The sequence below is a fragment of the Gopherus flavomarginatus genome, chromosome 5 (assembly GCF_025201925.1).
Source record: "Gopherus flavomarginatus isolate rGopFla2 chromosome 5, rGopFla2.mat.asm, whole genome shotgun sequence".
Classification (NCBI taxonomy): Eukaryota; Metazoa; Chordata; order Testudines; family Testudinidae; genus Gopherus; species Gopherus flavomarginatus.
The window spans coordinates 48,746,128-48,760,773 of NC_066621.1; the positions used below are offsets into that span (position 1 = coordinate 48,746,128).

At 40.3% G+C, this 14,646-nt stretch overlaps 1 protein-coding gene across 1 annotated transcript in view; it reads left to right on the forward strand.

Moving 5' to 3' along the window:
• MUC2 (mucin 2, oligomeric mucus/gel-forming) overlaps positions 1–14,646 on the forward strand; it is a 79,519-nt gene that overhangs the window by 10,963 nt on the left and 53,910 nt on the right. The window contains exons 10-21 of the mRNA XM_050955974.1: positions 75–213; positions 1,812–1,922; positions 3,073–3,142; positions 6,872–7,009; positions 7,750–7,911; positions 9,027–9,121; positions 10,105–10,231; positions 11,077–11,332; positions 12,375–12,427; positions 12,693–12,793; positions 13,294–13,445; positions 14,010–14,148. Coding sequence (XP_050811931.1) covers positions 75–213; positions 1,812–1,922; positions 3,073–3,142; positions 6,872–7,009; positions 7,750–7,911; positions 9,027–9,121; positions 10,105–10,231; positions 11,077–11,332; positions 12,375–12,427; positions 12,693–12,793; positions 13,294–13,445; positions 14,010–14,148 — 1,543 coding nt within the window. The remainder of the gene's footprint in view (positions 1–74; positions 214–1,811; positions 1,923–3,072; positions 3,143–6,871; positions 7,010–7,749; positions 7,912–9,026; positions 9,122–10,104; positions 10,232–11,076; positions 11,333–12,374; positions 12,428–12,692; positions 12,794–13,293; positions 13,446–14,009; positions 14,149–14,646) is intronic.

Sequence of the window (14,646 nt, forward strand, 5' to 3'; positions counted from 1 at the left end):
CAGATTTTTTCAGTGCTTTCAGTCCCTCTGACACCCAACCCCATTTTTGATTCCTTATTTATTTGTGTTTATAGCATCTGTGATTCAGGCAGGTGGGTGTGCAAGCACTTACCCTGTCCAGGCTCATGCTTAGTGGAAGGAGGTGCTCACATCACCACCTTTGATGGGAAGAAATACACCTTCCACGGAGACTGCTACTATGTGCTGTCCAAGGTATCATGTATTAAAGGTCTCTTCTCTCAGATAGCAAAAATAGATGCAACTGCCTTCGGATTTCGTGGCTGTAGATCACTGTTTCATTATACTTTTTGAGGCTAGGATGGAGGATACTGTAGAGTCTATACTAGAGAATTCAAAGTGAGTCATGATCCCCAGTGTCCACGGATGTGGTAGCGAGGGTTTGTGCTCACCTGGTACACAATGACTGCCTTAGTCATTTCCAATTTCATGACGATTATGGAACAGGTTTATGGTACGCAACCCAGTCTCACTTGTAAGAGTCCAGAGGAGTACACTGGTGCTAGTGAACAGATGGCTGGACCTGCAACTTGAAGGACTCAGCTCCGCCAAATATATCTGAAGTGAGGGTTGGAAGTGTCCTACCTAAACTGTAATACACCTATGCTTGTGTTCGGGTGATATCGAGTCAATTGGGGGATGGGAGAGAGCACAGCGAGTTATGTCATCCCTTTGTCCCTGAAGTACCTGGTCCCCATTGCTCCCGAGAACAAGGATCTGACTTACCAACACTTGAATGCTTGCCACTGGAGCTTTGAAAGGAAGTCCTAGTTCTGGTGGTAGTGCTAGAAAGAAATTTCTCAAAAGCAAAGCTTTACAGTGTTTGCTAGTTTAACAGACCATTTCAGTCCTCTGTGATAGAAATGAGCTCAGGGTATGAAAGGGCTGCCTCTGTGTCATAGACTCACTGTTCCAGAGTGCTCCTGTGTGGCATGAAACAACATTTCAGAACTCCATCTAGCTCTCTTCCTTGGGATGTTAGTGGTCTGGTCTGGTGGTGACTTGTCCTTCCAGACAGGTCACACAACAGTTCCATCCCTTTTGAAGTATGAAAGTCCCAAACAATGTCTGACAAAATAATAGTAGCAAATATAATGCCTTTCACCTCACCTGGGCTCTTCTTCAGTCTCAGTTTATTTCCAGAGCAGAAGGTCTCAGGGCTTCTCCCTGGAATCGTCCAATAAAACCCTAAAAACAGACAAAACGCAAACTAAGCAACTTCTGCCCATCTCAGACTTTAGTCTATCTTAGGCTTCCCCGGGTTCTCCGCTCTTCTGCGGAACCGTTATCCACATGGCAGTCTCCTTGGAGTCCTGCTCCTTTTTCAAGGCTCAACCAAGAAGTTAATTGTATGCTTGTAGCCTTTGCCTGGTTCTCTTTCTGCCTGGATCCCATCTGGCCCTTCCCACCGAGATGGAAGTCCAGACCATCTCTCTCCTTTCAGCTACACTGAACTCCTTCCTTTTACCCTGGCCTAGACCAAATGGCGCCCCAGGTGAGGAGCATCTTTGGTTCCCCCCTTCCATTTGTTAAACTATTGAATACCTTATTTTTATTGCATTTGTAGCCCATTTCATGACCCAGCACCCCAAGCCTGGAATCCCAGGCTCTCACCCAGGTAGCCTGCCCCTAAATCCAGCCCTGTTCATCCCTGAGCCTGACACAGACTCTAGGTTTAATAATGTGGGGGTAATAGAGCGTTCAGGCTCCAATTAACCCCTTCTCAGCCAGTGTGGGGTTTATACAACCTGCCATACTATACTAATTTATGTTTTTTTCCACTTGGATTGCAGGGAGGTATAAATGACACTCACGCTCTCCTGGCAGAGCTGTCTCCCTGTGGCTCTACAGACAAACAGACCTGTTTGAAGACTGTTGTGCTGTTAATAGACAACAAAAAAAATGTAAGTGATGTGTGGGGGTCTGCTGGATGTGTGGATTCTCTCAATGTATTCCCCGATTTCTTTTTCCCTACTTACTTTTGATAATATTTCTCTGAAGATCCTGAGTAAGGATGGTTGAATACAGAAAAAATTAAAAAATAGTCAAAATGTTTGTACAAATCCCAGATCAAATTGGCACTGCACAGTCTGAACAAGTTCAGAGTTAAAAGTTTTTGCTTGACTTTTTCTTCCTTCTTTCTTTCTTTTTCCTCTTTCTGCTTCTGCCTTGTGTTGGAAACATTGTGAGTCTGCTCTCATGGGATGTCCAGTATGACTGCGAATAAGAAGTCCTTGATATTTTATTTTATTGAGCTTTAAGTCCAGTTTTGCAGAGCTAAGATGTTCTGGTTAGGATTCAAACACTTGAATACTGATCAAGCCAAGCTTCTCAACTGTCTGAATTTCACTCAAGATTAATAGTGAGGGGAGACATTAGAAATTCTCACTCGTATTCAATCTGCCCACTTGTCTAATCTATTTTTTTCTGTTCTGTCTTTCTAATTTATCTCTAATGCTCCCATCACCATAGTATCTAGACCTCTGTGAGTTTTTTCTCCTCCTTTCCTTCCATATAGTTCTAGTCTTCTTGGCTCTTGACAGTAACATTTGTGAAACTAGTTATGTTCCCAAAAGTACATACTAAAATTTGTCGTAAGTTTTTCCTGAAGCACTTCCTTATCATTCTATCAGTGCTGTACAATTATGTAAAAACCCAACAACACATGACAAGATGTGTACCTATAGCTAATCCCCACACATGACTGGTGTCAAGTGCCAAATGTTTTCAGCCACCTGGCAAAGTTGGTATCCAGAATAAGTGACTTTTTTGAAGCATTTTTTCTCTAGTAGAAATTGTTTTAGTGCACATTAAAAAAATTGTCTAACAAGCCCAAGGCTTTGTACATGTACTGAATGCTAGGGTAAACAGAATCTTTATTAGCTAATTAGATTGCTCCTTTTTTAAACTATGACTAGAATGTTGAGTTCGTCTGCACAAAGTAGCATGATCCCTTCTTATCTCCCAAGTTTTAAGGTTAATGTTCGTGTTGTGCTTCCCTCTGTGTACATGAAGTTGCAGTAATTTAAACATGTTCTCTTTGCTTGCACGCAGATCTTGGTATTCAGATCAGATGGCACTGTGCTGCTGAATGAACTGGAAGTGCACTTGCCTCATGTGACAGGTAAGGAATGTGGCCACCTCTCCAATGCACATCCGATGTTAAGGGAAAAACAAGCTCTTTATGTGTTAGAGCCTTTGATAAAAGAAAAGCAGAGAGGCATTTCTTGAATGTTTGTGATGGAATGAACTGGATTGCAATGTAAAGAGCTTGAGAGGAAGGGGATTTGAGAAAATACATTGTGGAATTTATGACCTAACCACCAGAGGGTGGTTCTGTGTACAGAGGCTAATCAGGAAGGATGGCTTTGTGGTTAAGGCACTGGCCTGTGCCGCAGTACTGCACAGGCTTCCCGTATGATGTTGGGCAAATAGCTTAATCTGCGTGTGCCTCACATTAATAGATAGAAATGAACTTCACTGCCAGCATATATATTCTGTCTGGGACGAGGAATGTCATATTTAACCCATATGCTCTGGTGAGGAGAGAGAAAAAGTTTTTTGACTTATATCTATCACTTAAATTCCAACAAGAGGATCTTTTCCTTCTTGTTGCCTTTTCCCCTTTAAGTACTCCTTTCAAGGCTGGTGGTGTTGGGGACTGACCTTAGGTCTCTCTGTGGCTGAACTGACATGGGCAGAAAGTTCAATGGAGGTATCAGCTTACATTTGGCGTATGGAGTTTTAATGGGGCAGTTACTTTATATTAGTGTCAAACAATACCCTGCGGTGAAGCACAGAGCAGTGCTGATGGTGCCTAAAAAGAGTCACATTTAGCCTTCTTCTGCTAAAAAGAAGTTTGCAGTGATGCAGAATCCATGAGGATTGTTGTGGGAGATCAGTAAACAGAGGATCCTGAAGTAACCTCCCCCAAAATTTGTAAATCCTTTTAGTGCTGCTTATTGTGAATGTTTATGCTGCAGAGTCACCAGCTCCATGATCAGCACCACTTCTCAGTCAATGCCACCTCTACCAAAAACTTTTCAGTTGCATAGATAGAGAGGAGTGGGGACAGACACATATGGAAGGAGAAGTTTGTAATTTGCCTGGTAGAAAGGATCCAGATCAAAGTACTCTACAGAATGAGCAATATACAGGCCACATATTAAATAGCCTCACCTTAGCATATGATTCCTTCTGGGCAACATCACAGAGACACTAGTATGCATGGCTCTTCCAGTTTATTTATTTTGTAGGGTTGTTCTGTTGATTTTTCTACTCAGGCTTGATAATGCTGTATTGCCTATATATAATACCTCCAAGTGTGTCAGAGCTCAGCTGTTTTTGAGTGTTTTATGAGCAGCTGGCACATACTGAGAGCTGGTTTAACATTCACCCAGTTCAGTTCCTGAGAATAAATATCCACAGCCCCAATCAGTAACAGCTATGGTTTTCAAACCTTTCCATATGGTGACACTCTTTTCCATAGTGGGACCCCTCTTCCATTTAGCAATATGGGAAGGGCAGGGTAGTTACGACCCCTGACACCTGTTTGTGACTCAGGTTGAGAATCCCAGTTCTGGGTAATACAGGTGACTGGAAAACCCTATTTCAAAAAATATATGGATAGCTTCAAAAACAACTCTGCTTTTTGTTCTTTGGATACGACTTCAAGTCAAGCATCAATTAAGTTCAGCACTTATATATTAGAAGCAGGGGCGGCTCCAGGCACCAGCACGCCAAGGTCGTGCCTGGGGTGGCAAGCCACTAGGGGTCCTCTGCTGGTCGCCGCAAGGGCAGCAGGCTGGTTGCCTTTGGCGGCATGCCTGCGGAGGGTCTGCTGGTCCCATGGCTTCGTTGGACCTCCCGCAGGCGCACCGCTGAATCCATGGGACTGGGGACCTCCCGCAGGCAAGCCGCCGAAGGCAGCCTGCTTGCCATGCTTGGGGCAGCAAAATACCTAGAGCCACCCCTGATTAGAAGCAAGGAATGTTTAATAGGGAGTTCAATTTTGGGATGCTTCTTTTATTGAAGAGCTACTTTTTAATATTTACAATTGAGTAGTGCTTCCCTTTGATATAATATGACATACCATCCATCCTTACAATGATTTATGGATGTAACATAAAAGGGGGAAAGCAGATCTCAGTCTCCATACTTAAGGGCATACATTGATCACTGGGTGAGGTCCAGAAGAAATGTTCCCTGCAGTGTAGATTTAACATCTTCCCCTGAGCTATCCAGCACTGGCTAATATCAGAGAGAGGACACTGAACTAGATGGACCATTGGTCTATTCTGGAATGGCAATTCCTCTCCTTATTTGGGGGATGTCCAGGGTCTTACCATTAGTTGCTCCCAATATTTTATGTTAGATTGAACTGTTTTTAAAACAGGAATATGACTGGAATATGTCATCATTACAGTGGCAGGAATTTATGAGTCACCATCATTCTCCTCTCAGAAGGATAGTGGGAATTGCCCCTCTGAGTCACTGTCACTGCTGTCCCTTTCATTGTACCCTGCATTCACTGTGACACCTGAGGTACCAAACCCTTAAGTAAATAGACCAGCCCATGGAGGAAGTGGGTAGAACAAGATGATCTTCAAATAGAAACAGGAACAAATGGTAGTTAAGTGGAGGGCATAGGGAGGGAGACACTTACTTATTGTTATAAGTTACTTATTGTGATTTTTCAAAAAAGCTTTTAATACAGAAGCATATAACTCAGCACTGTGAGCTGTCATGCCAGAGAGCGGAGATTTTTTTGATTCCTGATCCCACACAGTCATCATAAGTAGCTGGGTTATTAATATAGCAGGGGCTGGCACTATAGCTAAGTGGTCAGTGTTCTCCAGAGCAAAATAAGAGAGGTTTGTGTCACCGGTCCTGAGTTAACTGTGCCTCTCATGCCCTCTCCCTCTCTGGGAGGGCACCCCACTTACGTCTCAGGCATCTAGCCTTCACCTTTCCTGGGGCAGGATCCCCCACGATCATCTCCCTTCAGATGGAGGCTTAGGCTGCAGATTCCTCCAATGCACTGTGATCACCTCAGCAGATCTGACTTCAGTCCAGCACCGGCTGTTCTCTCAGCGACAGTGAGGATAGGGTTAACAGTGACCAGCCAACTCTTATAAAGCCAAGTACTAGTTATTCAGAACAAAGGCATTTCAGAAAAAAACATATCTTTAAAACTCTGAACAGTTTTCTTGCATGTCTGGCTCACCAAACAATCAGCCGTCTTCCATGTGGAATCTCGGGTAGGGTTTAAAGTACTTTGGGCCCTCTCACAAAGCCTGTCTCTGGACACAGACTCATGTGAGTTCTTGGATCAAGTGTGAGAGACTATCTCCCAGGTCAGGGCTGTTATTTTGTACAGTTTAAAGTCCTCTGCCTGTTAAGACTTTTTGAACTAGGTCAAACCAATAAATGTTATTGCCAAGAGGGGGCAAAAATTTACAAGATTTGTTACCTGCATGGTTTTGGTATTGGGGATTTGCATTAATTATTATCCAGTGTCTTTAGTTCCTGTGGGGAAACATCCTTTAGCTCACCCATAGAGCAAGGAATACAATCACTAACTAGCGCATAATGATACATGTAACGTTTATAAAGTTGATACAATAGTCTTTGAATATTCCATGTTTTCATAGCATTGGATCTGTCAGAATCTGATGTTTGGTCCTGTTGCAGTTTTCAGGGCAGATGGTGACTTGGGCTGCTCATGTAAAGTGTTGCTTTCAGCAGGCTAGTGTTTTCCTGTCTGTGACATTTCTGGATGATAACAGAAAGGGGTGATAAAAACAAATAAAAAATCAGGGAAACATGACTTTTCTTTCCTTTTATTTTCCAGCAAGCTTCTCAATTTTCCAGCCAACTTCATACCATATCATTGTGCATACCTATTTTAGTCTCAAGCTACAAATCCAATTGGTTCCAATCATGCAGCTGTTTGTGATTGTGGATCAATCTGCCCAAGGAAAACTGCAAGGTAAGTGCACAATTATGTCTACTTCTAAAGGAGAAACGATGCAGCAAAAATATTTGCAACTGAAGTGCTGTGTGTTCTTAACATTGATGATGAGATGTGTCTGTGATTGGCATAGCATGAAATTTCTAGCTAATGAATTGTTCCATACTAATTAAGATACTAAGGAAACTGTGTGCCTGTAAGATACTAATATAGACTTAACAAATGAACACTTTTTTCATATTTAGTGATATATATTTTTTAAAAGAGACAGAAACGCTTATCTAGTTGAATATAGGAAGAATGAGAGCAGAATCCAAAATTTCATGAGAGAATGGCCCCACAGCTCTCACATTTTACAAGATGAATTATTGATATTACACATTAAATAAATCCGTCATCCCCACGTCAGTGCAGGATTGATCGCTGGACTATATTCCCCACTGCTTTGTTCAGTTTAGTTTCAAATTACTTAAATGGCCAGTCTTGGGAAACTAATCCATAAAAGGATGATAGGGAGAATCCCCCCAAACTCCAAATACCAGTTGAGGATCATCTGCCCCAGATCTTGGATTTTTAAAGTGAGACCCCCGCAAATACCTACTTTTGTGATTGCAGTTTTAATACTGAGTTGGAGGAGCCCTCCGTTTGACAATCTGACTGCTAGTCATGTGGCAAATCATCCTTTTCCTCTTTTGTTGCTCTTTTAGAAGAAGAATGAATAACAATTATTTATAAACACCACATTTTTTTCTCAACAGGTCTTTGTGGGAATTTCAATGGCATAGAATATGATGATTTTAAAACAGCTGGTGGGCTGGTAGAAGCTACAGGATCTGCCTTTGCTAACACTTGGAAAGCACAAGCCACCTGTAAAGACCAAGTGGATAATTTGGAAGACCCTTGTGCTCTCAGCTTTGAAAGCGGTAAGAATACTACATTTTCATAGAGCCTCTTTCCTCCAAATTCTATATCTCATACACAGTCAGTCAAATAGCAGTTTCAAAATAATCATCTTTATTTGGAAAGCTGATAAATTAATAATATGTGTGCTTGTCTGATGTACTGTGGGCTTGCACACATCAGCTAACAGGTGCTTCCCTTTGGGAGTAATTCATTGTCCTGTGGTAAGGCATGCAACTGGGCTGTGGAAGACCCAAGTTCAAGTCCTTGATCTGCCTGGTTCAGATGGTAATAAATACACAATAAGGATATTATTTCAAAATGCCATTAGTCTTCTACGGGACCCTGGAGAATTTACTTGGTAATGTGTCAGATTCATAATCTGAGGGTCCAGTTTTCAGCTTTCTGTTCAGGCAGTAGGTTTTGATCCAATGGCTGGAAGTTGAAGCTAGACAAATTCATACTGGAAATAAGGATATTTTTTTAACAGTGAGAGTAATTAACCATTGGAACAGTTTATCAGGGCTGGTAGATTCTCTGTCACTGATGATTTTAAAAGCAATATTGGATGCTTTTCTAAAAGATCTGCTCTAGGAATTATTTTGGGGATGTTTTATGGTATGTGTTATATAGGAGGTCAGATTAGATGATCATAATGGCCCCTTTTGGCTTTTGAATCTGTGACTCTATAAAAGAGATGGAAAGTTCAGAGGGAAATTGCAGGGGCAACCCATGTGTCGAAAGACACAGAAGAAAAGTCATTAATATATGTCTGGAGTAGTGGTGCACTTCCCTTAGCATTATTGCTTCTTTTTATGTTTAGCTTGGATTTGTGATCCTCTGATCTTGCGTTCTCAGACAGTTGGAAGCTAGAGGAAGACAATTCTGTGCAGGCAGACTGCATTAATAGGATATGATTTTCACTATGTGTTTGCCAGTAGGTATTTGAATCAAAGACTGTGGGCCAAATGTATAGCAATTCTGTGCAATCTCTCCACTCCCAGAAAAGTTTAGCGTTCTCATTTTTATCATTTTGTTGCTTGGGTCAGAATATTTTGCATAATGTAATGTGATAATATGGTGCAAGAGAGTATGATGCAAGGAAAATAATGCATTCTTTCTCCTTTTGTTACAGAAAATTATGCTGAATATTGGTGTTCCTTACTGAAAAATTTAGAATCTCCTTTTGCCAGATGTCACTCAGCCATTGATCCTGTGGAATATTATAAGGTGTGGATTTTATACTATACTGACATCTTCTGGCACTGGTCTAATACCTGTTTTACTATATACATATTTTCAAGTGATTATTTTAATTTGGCCAGAAACATTGGTTCAAATGTTATAGTATCCAATGGCATTGTGTGCATCCCTGATCTTCTACAACAGGCTTTCTCATAGAATGCTAATTTAGAAGATGGAAATCATTATGCTTTTTTGGAGGTGGGGCTTGTGAGTGGTAAAAGGGCACTATAGAGTCTCATTTTCATATGAGAATTCAAGAGAGGCAGGAATACCAAGCCTTGGCAGTCACATGTTAAGCCAGCCCGTAACCATTAATGTGATCTATTCTGTGGCTTAATAAACAGTAAATTGAGTTTATTTGATCCAGAGATAAACAACAACCCATTTATGTGTCATTTTATTCCTGGTCTGTTTCCCTCTGCTTTGAGTTCTGTTGAGGAGGGATAAACAAACCAATCTGGGGAGAAAAGAAAGAACCCCTTAACTTTTACTCATTTCTATAATTCAGTCTGAGCTGAACCTTTGTGAAGATCTTAACCCCTTCAGCTAACTTATTTTTTTGCTTTTATTATGTTTCATTTCTGTGGGCTTATACATTTCCAGGTTGTGACTGATCAGGAATTAAAAGTATCAAAGTTCTCTTAAAAAAGGCTGCTGTTAGGAAGCTGGCTAAACTTTGGACTTTCAAAAGGTTTGGCTGTTCAGATAAGGTTTGGCGAACTAGCCACATTTTTCATGCTTAATCAGATGCACCCTGAGCCTTTTTGGGTTTGGCCCTCACTAATGGGTAGCTCTCTGCTCATCTACTGTGCTCTCTGATTATGGGAGTGAATGAAAGCCACATGGGAAAGCAGGTACTGGGTGTTCTACAGTTACTGTACTGGAGCCCCAGTTTTCACAGTCTTCATTTTATAGTTCTAATCCTCCTCCTGCAGGCTTGTTAACAATTTGCTTCTTATTTGTCTTAGAGATGTAAATACGACACCTGCAACTGTAAGAACAGTGAAGAATGCTTGTGTGGGGCTCTGTCCTCTTACGCAAGAGCCTGTGCCTTCAAAGGAATCATGTTGGGGCGCTGGAGACAAACTGTCTGCAGTAAGTGATGACACTGTAATTCCCTTGAAATCAGTCACTGGAATGGACAGAGTGCACCTGACTACAGTTCCATTAACCTCAGTGTTAAGAGTTTAGAAGTGCCTTGGAGGTGTCCAATACAATTTAAGGAGACAGTGTCAATAATTTTGAATAGTTAAAGCTGTATTCTTTACATGTCCTTCGTTTATAGGACAACGTCATAAACTGGGGAGTAATTATTTTCCCTTTCGTCATCTCCTCTACCACTTCACAGACACTGATTTGTCTTCTCTTTGTCCAGTGGACTATAAGCCATCATGGCTCTTCCATTTTATTTATTTTCTTGGTTGTGTACCAGCATTATCAATGGTATCATCAACACTGGGAACTGGGCTTTGTTAAATTGTGCTTCTGTTGGAGAATTATAGGGATATGAAGCAACAGAGAAAAGATATTATTAGAAAGCAAATTCCAATAGCAAAAGATCAGTTAATTAAAGGGAAAAGAAAAAGAGACAATGCTACATATATATTTAATGAATCTTTTCATTACTTCCTCTATATACTCAACTCCTATTTATAATAAAAGAAATTATGCATGTTCATTAAAGGAAGTGTATACCCTTTAGAATAGGAATAGTATTACTTCCTAGATGATAATTTAAAAGGTAGGACAAAGTTAAGGCAAAAATATTTATTAATTACAATAATTTATTCCATAATACAATGAGAGGGAGTCCTTTATTTTTACTGTTACATACTGCCTGGGCAGAGTGATCAGAAAGAAAGATTTAAATTCTATAATGCCTGGTCAGGGTTTTTTTATTCGCCAGTATAGCAACCATTGGTCTTTTCCCCCCTCTCCAGACAAAGAAGTGTCCTCTTGCCCAGCATCCCAGGTCTTCCGTTACAATCTGACCACATGTCAACATACTTGTCGCTCCCTTGCTGATGGTGAAAAGCACTGCTTGGAGGGCTTTATTCCCATTGATGGCTGTGGCTGCCCTGAAAACACCTATATGAATGAGAAGGGTAACTGTGTGCCCATCTCCTATTGTACATGCTACTATAGAGGGTCGTACCTGGAACCTGGGGATGTCATCATGAAACAAGAAGAACGCTGGTAGGTTATTTTATGGCTTGTCACTTGTGGATTGTGAAGGTGAAAGCCCCTACTTCTTGTCTTTGCTTATTAAATATACCATATATAGATATTGATGGTGATACCATATAGATAAAAGGTATATATTACCCACCACCACCCTAACGGAACAAAATGTCATACTGCATTGAGTTAACTTATTAATATGTATGGCATATCTCGTTATTTATGAGGTGTGGGGTGGCCTCTTGTGGTAACCATGGACCTGATCCTGCGCCACTAAAGTCAATGGGGGTTTTGCTAGGCAATGGGGAAAAGAAGCTACATGAGCAATTAGCGGATTTCTCACTGAAAACAGATTATTCTAACAGTTAAAACAGTTACTAATTGATACCCATTTAATTAAGATTGTGGAGTTCCAAAACCAACATGCGGGCTCCCAGAAGCAATAGTCTTTTGCATGAGCTCCGGTGACTCATGCTGTGAATGGTAAAATATTTCCTTGCCTTTCAAGGAGGAGAGAACTAGAAGATAAGAGTACAAGCCAGTGAGGTTATTGCATTTGACTGGAGTTGGCATAAAATGGTGATATGTATTTATTGGAGGCTAAGGAGATGCTTTGAAAGGGTACGACCATGTATTCCCTTGATTGTTAAAAGGACAATTTTGAGGATTTGCAGCATAATTTGTGGCCATTCTTTGAAAATCATGAATTTACCATCTGTTTATAATGTAACATTCAAAAGTTCTGCGAGATTTTCCCTCAAACTCACTATGAAATCTCTGTTGAAATCATGTGGGACTTCCTCTGCAAGGTGCATATTTCACAAAGGCCACTACTAAATATTATTCCACTAATAGATCAGTTGGGTTCATTATTACTTTAACACCTAAGAACATATCACAGCAACAGGGAATTTTTGACAGTCCAAAAGAATAATTGTCTGGCAGAAATAATAATCTCATTTGTTCATTTATGCCTTTGCAAATTGTTCTCAGATGTTTATCAATTGAAAATATTAAGCTTACATCCTATGAATTTCTATCTTCTCATCCTTTTTAGTGTTTGCCGAAATGGAATTCTCCATTGCACTCCAGTGAAGATAATAGATGACAGTAAGTGAAATGCTTTACAGAGAAACATCTCAGTTTCTCATTTGAATTCTCAACTTGTTTCTTTTTCCCTTCTGTGAAATAGTCACCACCTTTCACTTTGCTTTTGGCTGAGGATTTTACCATGTATTAGAAAGGATATTTTCATTTATTATTTTTAAGGGGTATACACTGCTGTTTCTGTCTCAGTATCTAATAACGCCCCATTTATTTTCTGTTCCCTTGATCTTCAAAGTTCACCCATCTAACATGGTATCTTTTTTTACAGAGTGTCTGTCCCCCAAGATTCACTTTGATTGCAGCAGTGTCAAGTCTTGGTCTTCACAAACCCCTCTGCAACTAAGCTGCCATACGCTGGATACTGACTATGTACGTTTTCATTTTACCTCTGACTATGGCATGGCTCTTTCTTTCTCTTAGTCCCTAAATGAAACAGTGCCAACACAATCTTTTAGTCTTTTCTCTCTTCTTTCCTTTTATTTCCATCCTTTCTTTTCTTTCATCATTTTTATTCTAGTTCTCCACTACTTTTTGCCATCCTTTCTCTTTTCACTGATTTGTCTTCTCTTTTTTCAGTAGGAAAACCATGGGTCAGATAGACAAATATTTTGTTTACAATACAGTGCTGTAGCTTTCTGTGTAGAACAAAAGTAAGATAGTCTGAACTTAAAATCTCTGTAAAATAGGAAGGAAATTCTCAGGCACTCAGATACTAGAGAGTTGAGACCGATAGAATTAAATAAATAAAAATGGCTAGGTATAAACCAGGGAATGAAGCACATGGGATGAATGTTTGTAGAAGAAGTGGGATAACAGAGAAGTCGTGTTTTCTTATAAAATAATATAATTTTTTATCTTATTTTCTTTAGTTCCAGACAGAGTGTGTCTCACGGTGCGTGTGTCCTCGTGGACTGATTGATGATGGCAGAGGGGGCTGTGTCAAGAAGAAGGACTGTCCATGTATTCATAACAAGCAGTTTTATGCTCCTGGACAGTCCGTAAAAGTGGACTGCAACAAATGGTAAGATGCTGAGAGTTCTCCTCTTTCCTTTTGATGTATGCTTCTCGTAGTAAATGAATGGTAATGAAAAGGTTTAAATACCACTGTGATGAGCAGGGTATAGGGATTCTCAGCTCCACTCCGGCTTCTTTGTGACCTGGATGACTCCCTTCATGTAAATTTAGGTAATTCTACAAATATTAAGGTAATTATCCCTGTTTATCTCAGGCAAAATGGACAAGTGTTTAGAGTGATCACTTAACTGAGTTCAGAATCCATCTCTCTGCCAGCGGCATCTCTGATTGGGTAATAGTGTAATTTTTGGGTAGTGTTGATGCAGGAACAAAAAAGGGAGCTGTGCAGAGCTAACAACCATGCTATAGATTCGTCAGTGGGACAATTCCATGTGGGAACTGTTGATGAGATGGTGATTTATAATACCCTGTTCCATATTATTATGCATGTGTTGGATTCCATGTTGTGTCAGCCAGCTATGTGATTTATCCTGCAGCTTCCAAAGCAGCATACATCAGCATTAGGCTTGACTTTTCAAGATTTCATCCAACTCTTTTATTCTTTCCCTAGTACCTGCCGAAAAGGAAGATGGGCCTGCACCGATAATGTGTGCTATGGGACTTGTACTGTATATGGAAGTGGCCATTATATCAGCTTTGATGGAAAACACTATGACTTTGATGGACACTGTGAATATGTGGCTGTCCAGGTAATGTCCAATGGGATCCGTGAGCAGACAGATCTAAAATGAATGAAAAGTTCTACAACAACGTAGCTATCAGTTTGGTTCTTGGACCATCTCTCTTAGACCCTTTTTCTTTAAGATCACTGTTTCTGTGGCAACTGCAGCTTCTGCCAAGTTAAATTCCATGTTTTCAACAAATCCCAGCTGTGTAAGGAAATTAATGGCACTTGAGTGAACATTTCTTCTGCTGATGTTGTTGCAGATTGTACGCAACTGGGCTAGCTCAACAATGAAAGTTGTCAGCTCATTAACGCTACTCCAAAACAAGTGGCTGATTCTGAAATTGGAAAACAAATATCCATATATTTTGGGACATAAACTATTGTTTAATTAAGTTGTCCCACTTCTTTCTCAGTTAAATGGTGCATGTATGTGTGTGTGTGTAATGGAATTTGAAGAATGAATTTAAATTATTTTAGATTGAAATCAAAATGAATAATATGATTCCTTTCATTGACTTAT